Genomic DNA, 21480 nt, shown 5'->3' with positions numbered 1-21480 from the left:
TGTCCCCCCTCCACTGAGACGTTCTCCTGTGATGTGTCATGGGGGGAAGTGTTCCTCACGGTTGGACTCGTGAGAAGTTCAGTCAGTTTATTCAAACTTTAAAAAGACGCATTTTCAGTCTCTGGATTTCAGCAGAAACAAATGTGAACACAGCACTTTTTGATTGAGTATAAAAGGATGAAAGAGTCAGTGATTAGTAACATTGTTGCTGACTGATGCTGTTGTAGAGCTGTCTTTGGATCCTCACCTTCCTGGAAGCCTTCCCTGGATTGCTCATATATCATTAACTTGTTTGTGTTCAGTAGAATCAGGTGTTGTGGATGCAGGTCGTAGCTGTGTGAGGCCTGTACAGTCAGCGCTGTGTGAGCGCTGTGTAACGTTAGCTTAGACTTCTTTCTGTTGTTATCATCCTTCAGGTTAATGTTGTTTTCATTATGCATCACAGGAAGTGTGGGTGGCTGTTAGCCTCACAGCTCATGGAGAGTTGCTGCTGCTCTGCCTCCTTTTTGATGTTTCTGCTCTTTGTGGCTTTGTGTTACTTTGTGTCGTGTCTGAAACAAAGTGAGTCCATGTTACTAACTGTAGTCGGCTCTCTGTCTCGTGCACAGCTGACTGTTGTCTGAATGAAAGTGTTTTTGTACTTTGTGTAATCTGTTGGGTCTTTGAGGCCTTTTTAAACAGCATATGAGCCATATGTATGTGTGTATATGAAAGGTTGTTTGTAATACATCAAATTGTTGCTTATTCTAGAGCTGCTGCTGTGCCTGATTGGTCTACTCGCTCGAAACTGAAGGTTGACTTGATTCTTTTGGTTTTTTACATTTTGTCAATAAACCAACTTCTTTATGATTTGAACGGCGTCTCTGACGTGTCACAGGCCTGTCAGCTTTCTTGGTGATTGGTATAGATTTGAGCTTCATGCTCTGGCTGTTGTTGGGTTTTCCTCTTTCATATTAAAGCTTTTGTCCTACATTTGGCTCTAAAGTCTAATTCTAATCCCAGCACTGTGTCTGGGTGTGTGATGCTTGTTTTCCTGCTCTTTCTCATGAAACAGTCACAACATTCTCAGTCCAACTTTCACTCTTTGCTGCGTTTGCTGCAGCTGCAGTGAACATGGTGCCGTTTGCCTTTAAGAAAGTTGTGCACAAAGGCTTTTTCTCTAGCAGACAGCTGTGTGGCTAAAAGTCAGATCATTTTTTACCACCTCAGTCACACTGGACTGAAACAAGAGTGAAACTAGGAAGAATCAGAGTTTGTCCAGTGACTGCACTGATTTTCTTCATATTCACAAACTGATTCTAAGTAGTTGCATCAGCCAGCTGAAGTCATGTGACTAATGGCTCTCAGCTTCTGTCCTCCTATTCGCCGGTGTCCTTCACCTGTCACACCTGGTCAAGAAAGAGTGAGAATGTTCAGAGCTTTAATGGAAAAGAATATTATTACATATAAAAGGCCTCTAACAAGTATTGTAGTGTTAATCAGGATGAAGTCCATCATGAAGACTTCAGAGTGCTTCAGACAGTCGGTGGTTTCATCCACAGAGCCTCCAGTCTGCATATCAAAGGATCCTGAGGAATGACAGTGAACCCCGAGTTCCCCTCATTACATTCATGTGTGTGACTGTGAGGAAAAGGTGATTGTATGAACGTGTGTGAGCGAGTGAATGAGGCTTGTATCAGAGTGGAGATAATGTCAGCGGCACAAGCTGGACGCTGCAGGTGTCACATGTGAATCTGTGCATCAGTGTCTGCACCTTTGTGGAGGTGAAGCTCAGGAGGTTTGGATTTGTTCAAAGCTCTGTCTGCTCCATCTTTCTTTCCCTCAGGCCTCTCCAGATCAGGAAGGAGGTCCTGTTCTCCTTCTCCCTCCTGGATTTCTGGATCCAGGGAAGGATCAAAGTCTCTCAGCCCAGCATCAGAGCTTGTGGCTGGGGGAGGACTGGAAGTTTCAGCTGGAGGCTGAGAGCCTGGATCTGCCATCTGAGTCACAATTCAAATATTCTCAGTAATCTCAAAAAGCAACAGAAAGGTGCCATTTTCATGAGCAGTGGGTTATCCAGCAGTTTGATTCATGTCAGCAGCATTTAGTTTGTAACTGCTGACTCACCTCTGGCTGTGTCCTGCTCTCAGGGTCACAGTGGACACTGTACCTTTGACCGAAGCTGCAAAGACAGTCAGCAGGGGTCTGGATGCATTCAGCACCACGTCCTTGTTGGGCAGACACCTTCAGTGACAGGACAGTTTATTATGCTGGTAACGTTAATAAGTCTGTTCACCTGTAGAGCTCATTTAAACACATCAGCTGTAGAACATCATGTGTCATGGCGTGTCCAAACTCACAGGCTGCATCCTCCTGAGGACCCGGCCTTCAAGGTCTACGTGGGCCGGGTCCTCCAAAGGTCGGGTAGGCGGGAAGTGAGCAGCTGTGACGGTCTGGCCTTCAGATCTGCGTCACCGCTGTCTGGGTGGAGTTTAATAAACTCAGCCGTCTGCTCCTTGCTGTCTAAAATCTAACAGGACACTGGAGTAAACTCTCGACCGTCTCACACTTCTGTTTAATCACTTTTCTGTTTGACGTTTATTCAGCTGTGTGAAAACTGTAACTTCAGCCAAACCAAACAAACAACACTGAAAAAAGCCAAACGATAACATTTTTACGTGATCTAAGTGACTTATATATCATGTTTAAACCTGAACAGCCAAAGGCCGTGGGGGTCCAAAAACGATGTGCCGGGAGTCCGCTGTTCTCGCCGGCTCTAATGACCCTCGACCTCCCGGTTAGCTATCCAGATGGTGGGTAACAGACGTCTCCAAAAACGTCAGAGCACTTTTGCAAATATGTGATATCTTGAAAAACCGAGCAGATATTTGAAGTTTACACTCCTACATTCTCAAACAGGAGCCCCAGCAGAGATGGATGGCTGGCGCGGCTCTCCGGAGCCCCCAGTCAGAGCAGATGCAGGGCCAGCAGGTGTGGAGACCCCTGGCTGAGGCAGCTGAAGCTGTGGGTGGCAGTCAGCCAGCTCAGGATGCCTTTTGGGCTGCAGCAGCATAAAATCCTCAGCAGGCTGGGTAAGCTTGCGTGAGCTCTCTGTGGAGGCTGTTGCAGCTGAGATGGCTCACCCGAGCGGTGCAAACTTAGTTACCTTCAAGGCTCCAGAGTCAGCTGAGGTCAGCAGCTCAGCCTCTGGGGAGGTTACAATCCCTGGAACAGCCAGGTCTCTACAACCAGAAACAGTCTTTGCATGTGCAGCTTCAGAACCAGACTTGAAGTTCCAGTTAGTGTCCGATGTCCCAGAAACACTCAGGTGCTCACTGAGCAATCTCTTGAGGCCAACACTCAGAAAATCAAACCGTCTTTGAGCCTTTGTGGGAACATTTATCGTCTGTGCTGGAAAGGTGGAAACATCTGGGAGATGCAGCCTTAACACACTGGGCTTCACAAGTCCTTGGAGGCAGCTCACTAAACTCAGGGATGCAGACAAAATCAGCACTTGCAGGAACACAATGTGCCCTCTCACAATGAGCTTGGAAGCATAAACTGAGTTTTCCTCACTGACTGTTTCAGACAGGATTGTGGGAGCAACACAAAAAGCAGCTTCAGCTGGAAACACACAGTTTAGTGTCTTTGCTGCTCGCTTTAAGTCACAATAAACAGGAAACTCATTGTGTCTCATGTCAGAATCACTCATATACAGGAAAGGAAGAGGCAGAGCTTATTTCCTGCAGGGAGAGGTTAGCAGTCTGTGTCTTTCTCATTTCTGACTCCTAAAGAGCTGAAAAACACAGGCTGTTATTGGCTGGCTGACACTGGGATTAATGTCCTTGAAGCCAGCAGTCTTTAATGTCCAGCTTCAGAACGGGCAGGTGAAAAACAGTCCTTTATGTCCTCTGATGTTCAATAAACTGTCCTGATTACTGAGGGAGCAGAGAAAGTGTCTCCATCACTCACCACAGCTGGATGCTCTGAAATCCTGGAATCCAGCTGTGGAGAGGAGCGCCGGCGGCGTGGACGCAGTTTAGTAATCAGGGAACGGGAGACAGGAGGGAAACACAGCTGGGACCAATTACACACACGAGACAGGAAACAGTAACACAGGACTGTCAAAGTAAAACAGGAAATATAACACAGAGTCCAAAGTAAGGAGACGTGGGACACAGTGAAGACACAGAAACAGAAACCAGAACTATAATCACAAAACAAACTCAGAAACATAAAGAGTGAATCAGCTGATTCAGTGTTTGTGACAAAAACATGGATCCTGGTTAATAACTTTTATTTGTTTGTTTCTGTATTATTTTGTGTATCGTTCTTATGAGCTGTTGTTTTGTCAGTGAAATATTATTTCATTGTTTTAAGCTTTTTGTTGACTTTGAAGTGCTTAAGTTGATATTTTTGAACATTTAATTTGTTCGATTATTGTCGAGTCGATAAAACTGTCAAACGCACAGCTGCTTCCAGCACGGCCGGAGGAGAGGTGGCCGAGCAGACGCACAACACACACAGCTCACAGGTTTGCATTTCTAGATATTGCAGATGTTGCAGAAATTGAGAGTAAAGAACTCAGAGATCCAGCGCTGTCTCCTGCCCCTTATTTATACACCACAACACAACGACAGGCGTAACTCACACAAACGGGTAACATGAGGCTCAGATGCTTTGGACGTGTTCACATATACTGGACACAGAATGATGAAGATGGAGCTGCAGGAAGGAGGAAAAGAGGAAAAACACAGAAAAGATTCACAGATGTGGTGAAAAAGGACACGACAGCTTCTGTTTGTTCGTTTGGTTTTTCTTTATTTGGTAAAGATTCAGAAATAAAGAGAAGATCACATGTTTGAATATTATATTAACGTTCTGTAATTACAACAAGTTGTAAAATCTTTCCAGAGTGAGACAGAGACTGTGCAGAGACTGTAGAAGGACAGAGCAGCAGCAGAGCAGTCCAGATACACTGATGATCCTCTGTCAGATCCAGAGGGACACACAGGGCTGATGCTGGACTCTACATTGTGTCTGACAGTGGAGCTGTTCTCAGAGCAGTTCACTCTGCAGCACTGACAGTCATCTGCACTTCATTCCTCTGTCAGTCACTGCTGGATGAAGCTCTCCTCTCCACCTCCCAGTAACATGGCCCAGTCAGAGCGTCTCTACACACAAGCTGCTGCTGCTTCAACCTCTCTGGATCATCAGGACACAGCTGCTCCTCTCTCAGCACACACACCGTCCTGTTTACCATCATCGCCTCCACCTGCAGAGAGAAGGAGGAAGAGCAGAGGAGATAAACGAGTGTTTCCAGAGACTCTTCATCAGCTGTCAGTCAGTGATGCAGCACATCCAGTATAAAGAGCAGCAGGGACGTCAGTGCTGGGACTGTACTAGGACTCATTGTTGCTTCACTTTTTCTAATCTTTGGATTTTTATTGAAGTTGCTGAAAATGTTTTTCCCTCCTAGTTTGAGTTTGGACTTTCATTCATTAGAAGAACCTTGGTGTGTCCACTCTGAGCTCTGTAGGAACCCCAACAACAAGCCCAACAATCCAGATGGACGGTTCCAGCTGTTAACTGGAGGAATTCCATCCAAACATCTGCTCTCACTAAATTCTTCCTCACCTACAGACTGTGTTCTTCACTGCTTTAAACTTGGAAATCAATGCAGTCATTGGTCTGCGTGCTGCTTTGTTCAGAGAGCTGATTGGCTGTTGACAGTGTTTGATCAGAGCGTGTCAGCCGTTACTATGGTGACCATAAAGGTGAGAAACAGGAAGTGTTTGTGTCCAATCCTGAAGCCTGTCACCGTTCTCCTCTCACAGCTTCACTGAGAAGCTGCAGCTTTACAGGAAACACTGGATCTTTGTTTCATACTGACTGTGTTTAGTACAATACTGCTGACAGCACCACCCACTCACTCCATCACTCTACTTACAGCAGAGTCTCCAGTCTGTAGTCTGGACTCTGCTGAAGATCAGACAGCTGCTTCACATCTGGATCCTTCAGGTTGTTTCCATACAGGTACAGCTCTCTCAGATGGGAGGGGTTGGACTTCAGTGCTGCTGCCAGATAATCACAGCTGATCTCTGACAAACCACAGTAACTCAATCTGTATAAAGAATGAAAGATGTAAGTTTATTAGACAAAGTGCTTGAAATCATTCAGTGTTTCATCATCTGTTCAGAGCTGAAGAAGGTTCAGAATGTAGAAGTTTAGAAAATGGAAACTCCAAACAGCTGAAGCCAACAGGAAGCAGCTTCAAACAGGAAACTGTGCAGAGTTTCAGACTATATGTCCTGATGCAGCCAGTTGGATTTTGGAGATTTGAATCTCTGTTCTGTGACTAAGTCCTTGAATCATTTCTTCCAGTTGGTCCAACAAGACAGACTAAGTATTGGACATGTGTTGTGGCTCCATCAGGGGAGCTTCTAAATGTGATGTGATGGCCCCTCTGGGTCTGTCAGGTCACAGCACTGAAGAGAGCTCAAACTGGGCACACAGCTGTTCCAGTCTGGACCAAAGACTCTATACTGGGACTGAGGGACTGCTTTGACTGCACCCACTGGGACTTTTTAAAGGCTCATGTTCTCACTTAGATCATCGATTTCTACTGACATTTCTTTCTGGGAAAAATGGGGATTACTTTGGAAACAGGAAGTATTTTCCCCAATAAGCAGCCCTGGATTAGTAAATCACTCCAACATGTTCTCAGGCAGAAGAAGCTGTCTTGTTATGAGGGAGAGAAGAAAAAGATTGAGGCACAGAAACCTGTTGAAAGAGAGATAAAGCAGCTAAAATCAGGTGTAAAAGTAAAGCAGAGGATGAGCTGAATAAAGGACACTCAAGGCTGGCTTGGAAAGGAATGAAGTCCATGGTGGGGATGCAGAACAAGGAGCAAAGATGAATGTGATGCTGAATCAGCAGAAGACTTGGACTCATTTGATTCCAGCTTTGATATCATTGATTTCAATGAAGAGCTTTGTGATTGTAGCAAAGGGCTGGTAGCTCTGAGAGTCCCACTGATGAGGTGTTTGTGTGGAAATCTCTTAGTGGGACCAAAGAGAGAAAAAGCCCTGGTCCTGATGCTGTGGGAGGGAAATGATTGAAGTGTGCTGTGAGGAACTGACTGGGAGATTTTCACACATTTTCCAGTCCTCCTTGGAACAACAGGAAGTTCCCAGCATATGGAAACAAAGGTTAAGTGTCCTATGGCACTCAGTGATGATGGTGCTGTGGCCCCACCACCTCCACCTCTTTGTAAAGGAACTAACTGTAATCTGAAGCTTCAAATGGAACTAAGACTTCCTCCACTAGGTGGCAGTGTCTGATGAGAAAGTGTTAGTGGAGCTGGCCTGGAGTCAGAAACAGGAAGATGCAGGATTTGGGCTGAAATGGGCAAAAGTGGTTAGCACTAGTGCCTTAGAGCAAGAAGGTTGTAGGTTGAAGCTTGTTGGTCAGCTGGGCCTTTCTGTGGAGGTTGGATGTTCTCCCACAGTCCAATGAAATGCTGCTTAGGTTCATTGGTGCTTCTACATTGGCTGTAGGTGTGGATGTGAGGGAGTGCTTCTCTGTCTCTCTGTTGGCCCTGTGATGGACTGCTCACCTGTGCAGGTGGACCACGCCTCTTGCCCTATGACAGCTAGGGCACAGGCTGCAGCCCTGTGAGCCTAAGCTGAATAAACAGTTAGCAAAAATGATCCATAGATGGCCTGAAATCCCCCAGTTAGCAGTTTGGTAGATAGCTATGACATGCTAATCCCATCCAGCAGCTGTATTCTACCTGTAAGCTGATCCCTGCTGAGCCAAAGCACTTTTTCATATACAAATTACAACCTTTAATAGAAACCTATTGGTCAGCATCTTATTAGCCTGCTGTTAGCTTCATTCCACAGAAAACTGGGAGAAACTAACAGAGTTGATAAAGAATAAAGAGAAATGTGCTGATTTAAAGCCTTTGAAGTGCTTCAGATGATCTCTGTCCACTTCTGTCCACTCATTCATTCATGTAAGCTTTCTAATGCAGCTTTGATCTTCACAGTCTGCTTGATGAAACTCATTCTAACCCTGAATGTCAGAGTGTTCCTCCTTCTCTTTCCCATCATTCATGCTGGCAGTGGAGGAGATTTGGATGTTGGACTGTGTTTTGGATGATGTGTGTATGTTTGTGTTGGACTGCTGTCTGTAAAGCAAACGCACATTTTGCTTTGGATTTCAGTGTCACACAGACTTTAAGGTGCAATGAAGAGTTTGAGAGTTTCACAGTGAATTTTCCAGTGGAGGATTTTTCTTCTTCTTTGAAGGTTTGAAATGTGAACATTGTTCTGCTGCAGTCAATGGACTAAACCAGAGAAGAAGAAAACAGACTTTACCATGAAGATCCTCAGTGTGGATCAGTATAATATCAGCCTGATGTCTGCAGTTTAGTGTCAGCACAACTTTCACATCATATTCATCTCAGCACAACTAAAACATGCTGACTGACCCCAGAGTTTCAAGTTTACATCCTGGACTCTCCAGGAAACCACACAGATGCTTCACTCCTGGATCCTGCAGGTGGTCGTTGTTTCTCAGGTCCAGCTGTCTCAGATGGGAGGGGTTGGACTTCAGTGCTGCTGCCAGATAATCACAGCTGATCTCTGACAAACCACAGCTCTCCAATCTGTATAAAGAATGAAAGATGTAAGTTTATTAGACAAAGTGCTTGAAATCATTCAGTGTTTCATCATCTGTTCAGAGCTGAAGAAGGTTCAGAATGTAGAAGTTTAGAAAATGGAAACTCCAAACAGCTGAAGCCAACAGGAAGCAGCTTCAAACAGGAAACTGTGCAGAGTTTCAGACTATATGTCCTGATGCAGCCAGTTGGATTTTGGAGATTTGAATCTCTGTTCTGTGACTAAGTCCTTGAATCATTTCTTCCAGTTGGTCCAACAAGACAGACTAAGTATTGGACATGTGTTGTGGCTCCATCAGGGGAGCTTCTAAATGTGATGTGATGGCCCCTCTGGGTCTGTCAGGTCACAGCACTGAAGAGAGCTCAAACTGGGCACACAGCTGTTCCAGTCTGGACCAAAGACTCTATACTGGGACTGAGGGACTGCTTTGACTGCACCCACTGGGACTTTTTAAAGGCTCATGTTCTCACTTAGATCATCGATTTCTACTGACATTTCTTTCTGGGAAAAATGGGGATTACTTTGGAAACAGGAAGTATTTTCCCCAATAAGCAGCCCTGGATTAGTAAATCACTCCAACATGTTCTCAGGCAGAAGAAGCTGTCTTGTTATGAGGGAGAGAAGAAAAAGATTGAGGCACAGAAACCTGTTGAAAGAGAGATAAAGCAGCTAAAATCAGGTGTAAAAGTAAAGCAGAGGATGAGCTGAATAAAGGACACTCAAGGCTGGCTTGGAAAGGAATGAAGTCCATGGTGGGGATGCAGAACAAGGAGCAAAGATGAATGTGATGCTGAATCAGCAGAAGACTTGGACTCATTTGATTCCAGCTTTGATATCATTGATTTCAATGAAGAGCTTTGTGATTGTAGCAAAGGGCTGGTAGCTCTGAGAGTCCCACTGATGAGGTGTTTGTGTGGAAATCTCTTAGTGGGACCAAAGAGAGAAAAAGCCCTGGTCCTGATGCTGTGGGAGGGAAATGATTGAAGTGTGCTGTGAGGAACTGACTGGGAGATTTTCACACATTTTCCAGTCCTCCTTGGAACAACAGGAAGTTCCCAGCATATGGAAACAAAGGTTAAGTGTCCTATGGCACTCAGTGATGATGGTGCTGTGGCCCCACCACCTCCACCTCTTTGTAAAGGAACTAACTGTAACCTGAAGCTTCAAATGGAACTAAGACTTCCTCCACTAGGTGGCAGTGTCTGATGAGAAAGTGTTAGTGGAGCTGGCCTGGAGTCAGAAACAGGAAGATGCAGGATTTGGGCTGAAATGGGCAAAAGTGGTTAGCACTAGTGCCTTAGAGCAAGAAGGTTGTAGGTTGAAGCTTGTTGGTCAGCTGGGCCTTTCTGTGGAGGTTGGATGTTCTCCCACAGTCCAATGAAATTCTGCTTAGGTTCATTGGTGCTTCTACATTGGCTGTAGGTGTGGATGTGAGGGAGTGCTTCTCTGTCTCTCTCTGTTGGCCCTGTGATGGACTGCTCACCTGTGCAGGTGGACCACGCCTCTTGCCCTATGACAGCTAGGGCACAGGCTGCAGCCCTGTGAGCCTAAGCTGAATAAACAGTTAGCAAAAATGATCCATAGATGGCCTGAAATCCCCCAGTTAGCAGTTTGGTAGATAGCTATGACATGCTAATCCCATCCAGCAGCTGTATTCTACCTGTAAGCTGATCCCTGCTGAGCCAAAGCACTTTTTCATATACAAATTACAACCTTTAATAGAAACCTATTGGTCAGCATCTTATTAGCCTGCTGTTAGCTTCATTCCACAGAAAACTGAGAGAAACTAACAGAGTTGATAAAGAATAAAGAGAAATGTGCTGATTTAAAGCCTTTGAAGTGCTTCAGATGATCTCTGTCCACTTCTGTCCACTCATTCATTCATGTAAGCTTTCTAATGCAGCTTTGATCTTCACAGTCTGCTTGATGAAACTCATTCTAACCCTGAATGTCAGAGTGTTCCTCCTTCTCTTTCCCATCATTCATGCTGGCAGTGGAGGAGATTTGGATGTTGGACTGTGTTTTGGATGATGTGTGTATGTTTGTGTTGGACTGCTGTCTGTAAAGCAAACGCACATTTTGCTTTGGATTTCAGTGTCAGACAGACTTTAAGGTGCAATGAAGAGTTTGAGAGTTTCACAGTGAATTTTCCAGTGGAGGATTTTTCTTCTTCTGTGAAGGTTTGAAATGTGAACATTGTTCTGCTGCAGTCAATGGACTAAACCAGAGAAGAAGAAAACAGACTTTACCATGAAGATCCTCAGTGTGGATCAGTATAATATCAGCCTGATGTCTGCAGTTTAGTGTCAGCACAACTTTCACATCATATTCATCTCAGCACAACTAAAACATGCTGACTGACCTCAGAGTTTCAAGTTTACATCCTGGACTCTCCAGGAAACCACACAGATGCTTCACTCCTGGATCCTGCAGCTTGTTGTTGGAGCTCAGGTTCAGCTGTCTCAGATGGGAGGGGTTGGACTTCAGTGCTGCTGCCAGATAATCACAGCTGATCTCTGACAAACCACAGCTCCACAATCTGTATAAAGAATGAAAGATGTAAGTTTATTAGACAAAGTGCTTGAAATCATTCAGTGTTTCATCATCTGTTCAGAGCTGAAGAAGGTTCAGAATGTAGAAGTTTAGAAAATGGAAACTCCAAACAGCTGAAGCCAACAGGAAGCAGCTTCAAACAAACACAACAAGAGAAAAAACTCTGAATGTTTCACATTAAAGTCGTACATTTCTCATAAAAACAGGACAAAGACTTGAAAAAGTCGTGTTTTTCCTTCCAGGAACCACATGGCTTCACTTTTAAAGGTGAAGTGTGACAGAAATGGACATATTTGAAGTCCAACACCTTTTTCCAGTCACATTATTAAAGCAGACAAACTACAAGCTCATTTTCATTCCAACAAGTCATCTTCTGACCTGGACTAACAACACTGGTCTCTATGTGCAGCTGGCTGTGAGACCAGTGCTCAGGGAGCGTCTACAAAGTGCAACACTGAAAGAACATCACACACTCATTTGCTTCCAGCACTTTCACACAAACATCTACTGTCATTATTGTCACCAAACTCTGTGGATCCTTTATTGCAAATTCAAATGGGATCAAATGGTCAGACAAAAGAGGGTTATGAGGAAATATGATGAAATGTTGTGTATTAGCAGCAAGTTATTGAATCTTTTTCCTCAGAAACCAAACAAAATGATTGACAAACATGTTTTTACAAACTCAGTGTTGGACTTGGATCAGCAGGATAAGCTGATGTTTAAAGGCATTTGAGTCTCGCTGTATGAGAGTCCAGTTCTTACTCAATATTTATGGATGATGTTCTTTCAGTGTTGCACTTTGTAGACGCTCCCTGAGCCTCACAGCCAGCTGCACATGGACCAGCTGACATTACCCAGCATTAGAGGCGGCTGTAAAAAATTCATGTTCCCATTTAAATGGTTTTAATTTGAATAAAACGATGTTGATTCATTCAATCCTGAATCGATGTTTAATATAAATGTATTTTGCCAGAATCTCAGGTTAAAGCTCACAAACTATTTCAACAAGCAGCAAACAGCTAAAACAGTAAATGAGAGCAGCTAAACACACAAAGATGGAAACACAGAGCGTGGATCGTTCACTCGACGGCACGTACACGGACACGCCGTCGGGGCTGAAAGTGGACAGCTCACAGATCCTGAAGCTGCAGGTTTCATCTGTCTCCAACCAAAACTGAGTGAAGCAGCAGCAAAAGAAGATCCAAACTCTGCTTCACGTTTGATCAATATGCTCATGAATTCTCTCTGACTTTGGCTGTTCCTGCCTGCACAGCTCTCTCTCTCTCAGTGTACTCCAAGAACAGCTTCAAACATCTGTTTCTGCATCATTCACTGTTTATTAGCCACCAGTCTGCTGTTGTGTTCAGTGCTGTCGGCCTCTGACAGTAAAGCCTCATTTCTGCTGTTCCATGGAAACTTTTTAAAATGATGACAGATTACAAACTCTCAGCTGTGTCTGTAATCAAACCTCTGTAACTTTGCTTCACTTCAGCAGCATCAGCTCATGTTCACATGTTGCTTCATGGTTTGCTTCAGTTTTTGATCGACTGCAGAATATTTTGAAGGTTATCTGCTATAAAAAGCCAGAAGAGGAAAATCTGCTTCATGTGTTTCTGTTTGATCCTCAGTGACTTTGACACAAAGGCCTCTGCTGTGATGATCACACCTCTGATCAAGTCTCACAGTGTCACAACTGATAAATGATCAGAGTTAGAATATTTCTGACTGTCTGCTGTGTGCCGTGACCTTTGACCCTCTAAAGACAGTCAGCTGTGGATTATTCATTGTTGTGTCTGATACTTAGAACTGTGAGGAAGAAGCTACACAGTTAATCAGGGTCCCCTCTCTCTGAATCAGGAAAGGTGGGCAGGCCGCGTGTGGGCCGCGGGCCATACGTTGAGTATCACTGTTTGAAATGTGAACATTGTTCTGCTGCAGTCAATGGACTAAACCAGAGAAGAAGAAAACAGACTTTACCATGAAGATCCTCAGTGTGGATCAGTATAATATCAGCCTGATGTCTGCAGTTTAGTGTCAGCACAACTTTCACATCATATTCATCTCAGCACAACTAAAACATGCTGACTGACCTCAGAGTTTCAAGTTTACATCCTGGACTCTCCAGGAAACCACACAGATGCTTCACTCCTGGACCCTGCAGGTTGTTGTTGGAGCTCAGGTCCAGCTGTCTCAGATGGGAGGGGTTGGACTTCAGTGCTGCTGCCAGATAATCACAGCTGATCTCTGACAAACCACAGAAACTCAATCTGTATAAAGAATGAAAGATGTAAGTTTATTAGACAAAGTGCTTGAAATCATTCAGTGTTTCATCATCTGTTCAGAGCTGAAGAAGGTTCAGAATGTAGAAGTTTAGAAAATGGAAACTCCAAACAGCTGAAGCCAACAGGAAGCAGCTTCAAACAAACACAACAAGAGAAAAAACTCTGAATGTTTCACATTAAAGTCGTACATTTCTCATAAAAACAGGACAAAGACTTGAAAAAGTCGTGTTTTTCCTTCCAGGAACCACATGGCTTCACTTTTAAAGGTGAAGTGTGACAGAAATGGACATATTTGAAGTCCAACACCTTTTTCCAGTCACATTATTAAAGCAGACAAACTACAAGCTCATTTTCATTCCAACAAGTCATCTTCTGACCTGGACTAACAACACTGGTCTCTATGTGCAGCTGGCTGTGAGACCAGTGCTCAGGGAGCGTCTACAAAGTGCAACACTGAAAGAACATCACACACTCATTTGCTTCCAGCACTTTCACACAAACATCTACTGTCATTATTGTCACCAAACTCTGTGGATCCTTTATTGCAAATTCAAATGGGATCAAATGGTCAGACAAAAGAGGGTTATGAGGAAATATGATGAAATGTTGTGTATTAGCAGCAAGTTATTGAATCTTTTTCCTCAGAAACCAAACAAAATGATTGACAAACATGTTTTTACAAACTCAGTGTTGGACTTGGATCAGCAGGATAAGCTGATGTTTAAAGGCATTTGAGTCTCGCTGTATGAGAGTCCAGTTCTTACTCAATATTTATGGATGATGTTCTTTCAGTGTTGCACTTTGTTTGGCACAAAATGAAATTATTTGGCCTCTCAGATGCTTTTAGAGATTCCCAAATGACTGATGATGACATCTCTGGGGTCTGATTGATAGAAAAAAAATCTCTTTGAGACCTTTTGTAACTGACAAACTCTTCATCTGCTAACAACACTGAGTTGAATCTCCATGGCTGATAGTTGGAGCAGGCATCAGGAATACACATTGAAAAAACAAGAGGAGAAATCACCAGAGTCTTAGAATCACATTCTGTAACTAAAGGGAGACGTTTTTCTATACAAATATATGTTTTATGGACATTAGAAAAAAAAGAGTATTGATGTGAAGCAGGATTATGAAATCTCCATACATCAGCCAGCCCATAATTATCAAGAAAGCTCTGAATGACGCATGCTGAGTTTGGACTAAGTGTACTTTTGTGTGAACTGTGGTCCATAGCAGATAATGAGCAGTTTAGGTCTCCCTCAAAGATGATATTGTGTGATGACATATTGGGGAGCCGCGCAAAGACATTAGTGAAAAATCTGTGATCGTCCCAATTAGAGGCGTAGATATTTGCTAAGATCAAAGGAAAACCATAAACTATGTTTTCTGCACTTAAAATCCTGTAATTTTCTCATAAATCGACAGTGCGGCTTATGGATGAATTCTGGTTGTGCTTACTGACCTCGAACCGATTTTATGTGCTACACGGCGCTCAGAAACCTTTCAAAAGATGTTTTGGTACGACTTTGCTCAGCTACGAGGCCGCACCGCTTGATGGATTGTTGGAGCATTACAGCTACGAGGAGCCTCGCGGAGTGATACGTACTCTGCTTCAACGTAATATTACTGTATTGAGTGTGTATAAGGACCATAAATGGCACCTGTAAGAGACACGGTTACAAAGAGGGTTTCAAACTCCAGGCTGTCAGTCACGCAGTAGAACCTGGGAACAGAGCAGCTGCTTGTTATTATGCTCAGCGTCTGTTTACATTTTGACTGCACGATTGTGAGCTTTTTGTTATGCACAAAAACAACATTGTTTTCTTTTATTTATGGAGCATTATTATTTAATAAATGCTGATCATTTATTCCTGAGTAATTGTTTCATGTACATCTACGCTGTATGTTAATAAATGTGCCTGTGTGAGATTTGGGACACAGCTTTGACTAAGAACTCTCTTTTTGTTCGAACTTTCTGGCTTTAAAAATATCGAGATATATATCGTATATCGCCATCCAGCTAAAGAATATCGAGATATGAACTTTGGGTCATATCGCCCAGTCGTAATATTGCAATAGGTTGTCCGTTAAACTCAAGCGGGGCTTGGGCCCTGGCACGGCGTAGCCACACAATCCTGGTAGTAGTGACGCTCGGCTATAACGGCGTGCGGGTCACCTGCTGGCTTTCTCAGGATAGGGCTCCTGTGTGAGCGGTCGACAATAACGTCTTTATCCATACCCAGCACTTCACGTAGTAGCACGGATACGGCCGTGGAGGAGCTCGAGTCCAGGCCCTCTGGGATCCCTATGATGTGGATGTTAGCTCTCCGCTTCCTGCCTTCATCACATTTATCCTTCAGGTCAGACAGCTCCTCCTTCATACTCTCTACTGTAGACTGCAGGGTGGTCACCTCATCGCTCCACATTGACAGCCCATCCTCAGCTTCTTTCACTCTAACCTTTACTCCATCAACTTTGCCGCACGTCAGCCCTTATATTGTCAAAATCTTCTTTCAATGCATTTCTGACTTCTTCTTTTAACAGCGTACTAATGTCCTCTTTAATGGATTGAAGAAGCTCCAGTTTTAGAGCAGTAGGATCCACATCACGCGCGTCTGTTGAGTCTGCTCTTCAGCGGCCGTAGAGCTGGACGCTGCCCTTTGGCCATCATCGATACTCTCGCCCGAGATCGCACCGGGGCTAAAATATTCACCTGCTCAGCTGTTTTTGATCAGTTTGAGCCTGTGTGGTTTGATCAGGTGGAGGAACGATGTGATGCTATAAAGACATCATCTTGTCCAAATGATGTTGTTCCAACACGTGTTTAAAAAGATTTTAAAGGTTGTTGGTTTCGACATCTTAGCGATTTTTAACAGCAGTCTTAGTTCAGGTGTTGTACAGCCTGTTTTAAACATGCTGTTGTACAGCCTGTACTAAAAACCTGATCTGGATCCTCTGTCCGCTCAAACTTCAGGCCTATTTCAAAGCTTCCCTTCCTGTCGAAGATTTTGTAAAAGATTATATTTGTTCAGCTGCAATCTGTTGTAAAGGTTTCAGTCTGGTTTTAAAGCTCTTCACAGCACTGAAACTGCACTTTGGAAAGTTCTTAATGATCTTTTATCAGCCACTGATCAGGAGACTCAGCTGTGCTTTTGGATCTGACCGGTGCCTTGACCACAGCATTTTGATCTCACCATTGGAGCATGGCGGCATCAAGGGCGCTCTATTAGACTGGTTCAGCTCTTTTATTAAATCGCATCCAGATTCAACGACCTCCACCACACCTCTCACCCCCCTTTCCTCCTCCCTGAAACTCAGAATACACACTCAGGATGTGAGCCAACAGAAGCCCAGGAAAGCCCCCGGACCAGATGGCGTCTCACCCTCCTGCCTCAAAACCTGTGCTGAACAGCTTGCTCCCATCTTTACTCGCATCTTCAACAGATCCCTGGAGCTGTGTGAAGTTCCCTCCTGCTTCAAACGCTCCACCATCATCCCTGTTCCCAAGAAACCCACCATCACAGGACTGAATGACTACAGACCTGTCGCCTTGACGTCTGGGGTCATGAAATCCTTCGAACGACTGGTGTTAGCCCATCTGAAAGACATTACAGGCCACCAGCTGGACCCTCTGCAGTTTGCCTACCGGGCAAACAGGTCGGTGGATGATGCAGTGAACATGGGGCTGCATTACATCCTGTAACACCTTGACCGCCCGGGAACTTATGCCAGGGTCCTGTTTGTGGACTTTAGTTCGGCTTTTAACACCATTGTGCCTGAACTTCTCTCCTCCAAACTCTCCCAGCTCAGCGTGTCACCAGCTACCTGTCAGTGGATCACCAGCTTCCTGACAGACAGAAAGCAACAAGTGAGGCTGGGGGAGATCACCTCTGAAACCCGGTCCCTCAGTATTGGTGCCCCTCAAGGATGTGTCCTCTCACCACTACGGTTCTCCCTCTACACTAACGACTGCACCTCCAAGAACTCGGCTGTCAAACTCCTAAAGTTTGCAGATGACACCACTGTCATTGGCCTCATTCAAGATGGTGATGAGTCTGCATACCGGCAGGAAGTTGAGCGGCTGGTACTCTGGTGCAGTCAGCACAATCTGGAGCTGAACACTCTTAAGACTGTAGAGATGACAGTGGACTTCAGGAGACATCCCTCAACTCTGCTCCCCCTCACCATATCAGACAGCCCTGTGTCAACTGTGAAGACCTTCAAGTTCCTGGGTACAACCATCTCCCAGGACCTGAAGTGGGAGACCAACATCAACGCCATCCTCAAAAAGACCCAGCAGACGATGTACTTCCTGAGACAACTGGGGAAGTACAGTCTTCCACAGGAGCTGCTGATCCAGTTCTACACTGCGGTCATTGAGTCTGTCCTGTGCTCCTCCATCACAGTCTGGTATGGAGCAGCCACTAAACAGGACAGGAGCAGACTGCAGCGGACTGTACGGGCAGCAGAAAGGATCATCGGCACGTCCCTGCCCTCCATCCAGGAACTGTACCTCTCAAGAACCAGGAAACGGGCAGGGAAAATCATCACAGACCCCTCACACCCTGCACACAGACTTTTTGATCTGCTGCCCTCTGGCAGACGGTACAGAAGCCTGCAGACCAGGACCACCCGACACAGGAACAGTTTCTTTCCCCTCGCCATCTCCCTTCTTAACACTTGACCTGTCACACTGCTCCCACTGCCAGACTGCAGCTGCACCTTATGTACATTTTGTAGTATTCACTCCACCTCATTCATTTCTGTATTTTATGTATATAAGTTTAGATTCGTTATTTACAGTTGGTTTACACAGCTTTGTGTATGTATGTTTAATGTGTATATATAGACATGTGTGTGTGCGTGCGTGTGTGTGTGTGTGTGTGTGTGTGTGTGTGTGTGTGTGTGTGTGTGTGTGTGTGTGTGTGTGTGATTTACATTGCTGTGCTTGAGAGCCACCATCTACCGGAACCAAATTCCCTGTATGTGTCTGCACATATACTTGGCCAATAAACACGATTCTGATTCTGATTATTACATTTGGGGCTTATATTTGACGGCAATTTGAAAAACAGCTGAGCTCAGTTGTACAGCGGTCTTTCTTCAAACTGAGGCTTTTATCTAAGGTGAGATCATTTATATCTTTTAAAAACCTTGAACGGGCGATCCACGTTTTCATGACGTCCCAGCTGGATTATTGTAACTCCTTATATGTTGGAGTTAGTGGGACCTGCCTGGCAAGACTGCAGCTGGTCCAGAAAGCTGCAGCTCGTCTTCTGACACAAGCTCAAAGACATTTATCGTCCCAACAACCACATATACGCTGGTCCCTCGCTGTAACACAGTTCACCTTTGGCGGCCTCGCTGTTTCGCTGATCTTTTTTGTGCAATTTTGCATGTTTTTGTTTTTTACAGCGCATTGTGTTCTGCGTCCTGATTGGCTGTAGACCATTGTCAGCCAATCTCGTGCCGTGTCTCCTGTACAGTACAGAATGTGTTCAAATTTACAGCAGTGTGACTCTGCAGTGCTGCACTGTATGTTTGTACGTTTTGTCCCAACAAACAACAATGATGACGAGACGTTTTGCACCTGTGGTAGCAGCCAAAGGCAGAGGAAGATGCTGACCATCATAGTTTCAACAAGGAGGCAAAAAGGTTGTAACTGTCCACAACAAGAACATCGTAAGGATGGAGTCAGCTTTGGCTTTGTGGCTCAGTGACCGCAGGAAAAAGAACATCGTGCTGGACACCAACATTATCTGCAGAAAAACTCAAAAGCTTTATGAAACTTTACCTGACAGCGAGGAGCCCAGGCCATGGACGAGTGCTCCTCACACAGAAGCTCATTTAATGCCAGCAAAGGCTGATTTGACACGTTTCAGAAACACTTTGCTTTCATTCTTTAATAATGAACTTATTTTTCTATGAAGGTTTGAACTTTGTTTAAACAAGAGAGAAAAGTGTGAAAATGTTCATGCCTGTCTGAGAAAAGTGTAGAAAGTGTGCAGTGAGGGTTTAACTGCCTTAAAACTTCTATAATACTTGTAAAACATAAAGCTGCTACTTCATTCTGAGACTTATTTTTAGAACGTAACTCGATAAACGAGCGACCGCAGTACTGTATTGTGTTTATTTTGAAAACTCTCAACAGGATCTTCAGATTTATTTTGAAAGCTTTATCTGGAAAACACAAACACATAAGCAGGAAACAAAGAGCGTGATATGAAACGATAGACGTTTTCATATGGTCATCATATATACATCGTTCTATCGAACAGCCCCAGCTCCTGCTGTCAGTCTCTGTAAATCTGCTCTGAAAACACATTTGTATTCACTGGCTTTTAATACAGCATGAGAGTTATTTGATATTTGATGTGTGATATTAATATTAGGAGTTATTTTAATAGTTATTTTGGATTCTTGTACAGCACTGTGGTCAACGCTGCTGCTGTAATTAATGTGCTATAAACACATAAACAATCTGCAGTTAAACATCCAAAACTAAAGATGTGATCGCTGCCTTTAGAAAATGTGCTGATGCACAAGATATCAGCTCCATTAAGGTGGAATGTGGCCGTGTTAGAAACATGTTGGAAGAAGTTTGAAGCTGAAACTGTGAAGCTGAGAGTGAAAGAGCTCCAGCGTCTGTCACAGGAAACTTTCTTATTTCCACACTGATGAAAGCATCAAGCTTTGATTTCCTGCTGCTTTTATTGAGTCACACTGTGAAACTGAGCCACAGCTGAACCAGCATCCCTGTACAGCAGACACTTACAGCGCTTGGCTGCTTCCATTGAACCCTCTGCACAGAGCTTCAGTTTCCTCTTCTGGTCCCAAAGTGCAGAACAACAAGGTTTCAAACAGCTTCGTTCCAGCAGCATCAGCCACAGACATGCATAGAGAATCCTTTGGTTGTGTTGTGTGTTTGCATATCTGCTGTGTTGCTTTGTGAGGATGGATCATCTCCTGCAGCTCCAGATAAACAAGCTGGACCTGAACCTGGTAGCTTCACTTAGAAGACACTTGTGACGGGAACGTGTGAGAAGTTTTGTGCAGACAAGTGTGGATTTAGAGTGTGGGACGAGCTCTCCACAGTCTTTGTGGAGATCCACATTCTGCATACTGCCTGTGAGAAGCTGCAGACATTTGTCCTCCAAATCCACTGAGCAGCTGCTCGTGGTGGTATTAGCTTCATGTGTGCGTGTTAGCATGAAGCCTCGGTCACACTCTGCTGTGGACACGGTCACGGACAGCTGGACGCCTGATGGACGAGTCGTCCTTCCTGTTAAACTTCTTTGAGCATGAGAATAGCATAAGAAGCTCAGTGGACACTGTTCAGTGTTTTAACTCTCGCTTTCTGATGGGTTTAGATTTTATTATTGTCATTTGTATTAGGAAATATTTAACCATATATTCTTAGAGGTGTATAATCAATTGTGTAGTGATAGGATGTGTGATCTTTAGCAGGCTGCAGGGGCTTGGTGTGTATTCCACACTAGAATGCACACCCACATCCTGGGAGCACGAGAGAGGTCGTACCTTCTCTTATTGTTTTATGGCAGGATTAACGTAGCTACGTCTGTTCTAGTCTAAGTGCTTTTTGTTTAGATGAACTGCTGGACTTCCTCACCATGTTATCTAGGGTGAACCATCTAGGGTGAAGGGGGGTCTACCCTCTTCCTGACCAAGGATGTTATATGACCCTTTGATCAGCAGTACCACACACACACACACACACACACACACACACACACACACACACACACACACACAGTATTCTTTGTTCACATGTATACCTATGTGAGATGCTATATGTTAATGACCCTATGCATATTCATGTAACCACAATAAAAGGAGTGCTATGGGGAGCCTGGCTGAGAGTCTGATGGTGGTCAAGTGGTGGAACGACGCTTGGCTCCAGCCAGGTCTCCCTCATGCATGAGTAAACCAGAGAACTTTGGTGCCTTGTGTCT

At 44.4% G+C, this 21480-nt stretch overlaps 1 protein-coding gene across 1 annotated transcript in view; it reads right to left on the bottom strand.

The window, feature by feature from the left end:
• Positions 1-4774: 4774 nt before the first annotated feature.
• The window catches only part of LOC309701529 (NACHT, LRR and PYD domains-containing protein 12-like), a 39984-nt gene continuing 23278 nt past the window's right edge, over positions 4775-21480 (bottom strand). The window contains exons 7-11 of the mRNA XM_082525781.1: positions 13313-13489; positions 11029-11205; positions 8477-8653; positions 5930-6103; positions 4775-5254 (exon numbers count right to left, since the gene is read on the bottom strand). Of these exons, the coding sequence (XP_082381907.1) occupies positions 5242-5254; positions 5930-6103; positions 8477-8653; positions 11029-11205; positions 13313-13489 (718 nt within the window). The 3' untranslated portion in view covers positions 4775-5241. The remainder of the gene's footprint in view (positions 5255-5929; positions 6104-8476; positions 8654-11028; positions 11206-13312; positions 13490-21480) is intronic.

The sequence above is a fragment of the Aulonocara stuartgranti genome (assembly GCF_965226115.1).
Source record: "Aulonocara stuartgranti genome assembly, chromosome: 23".
Taxonomy (NCBI): Eukaryota; Metazoa; Chordata; class Actinopteri; order Cichliformes; family Cichlidae; genus Aulonocara; species Aulonocara stuartgranti.
The sequence above is the reverse complement of the archived record's forward strand: the minus strand, read 5'-3'. Positions and strand labels throughout refer to the sequence as shown.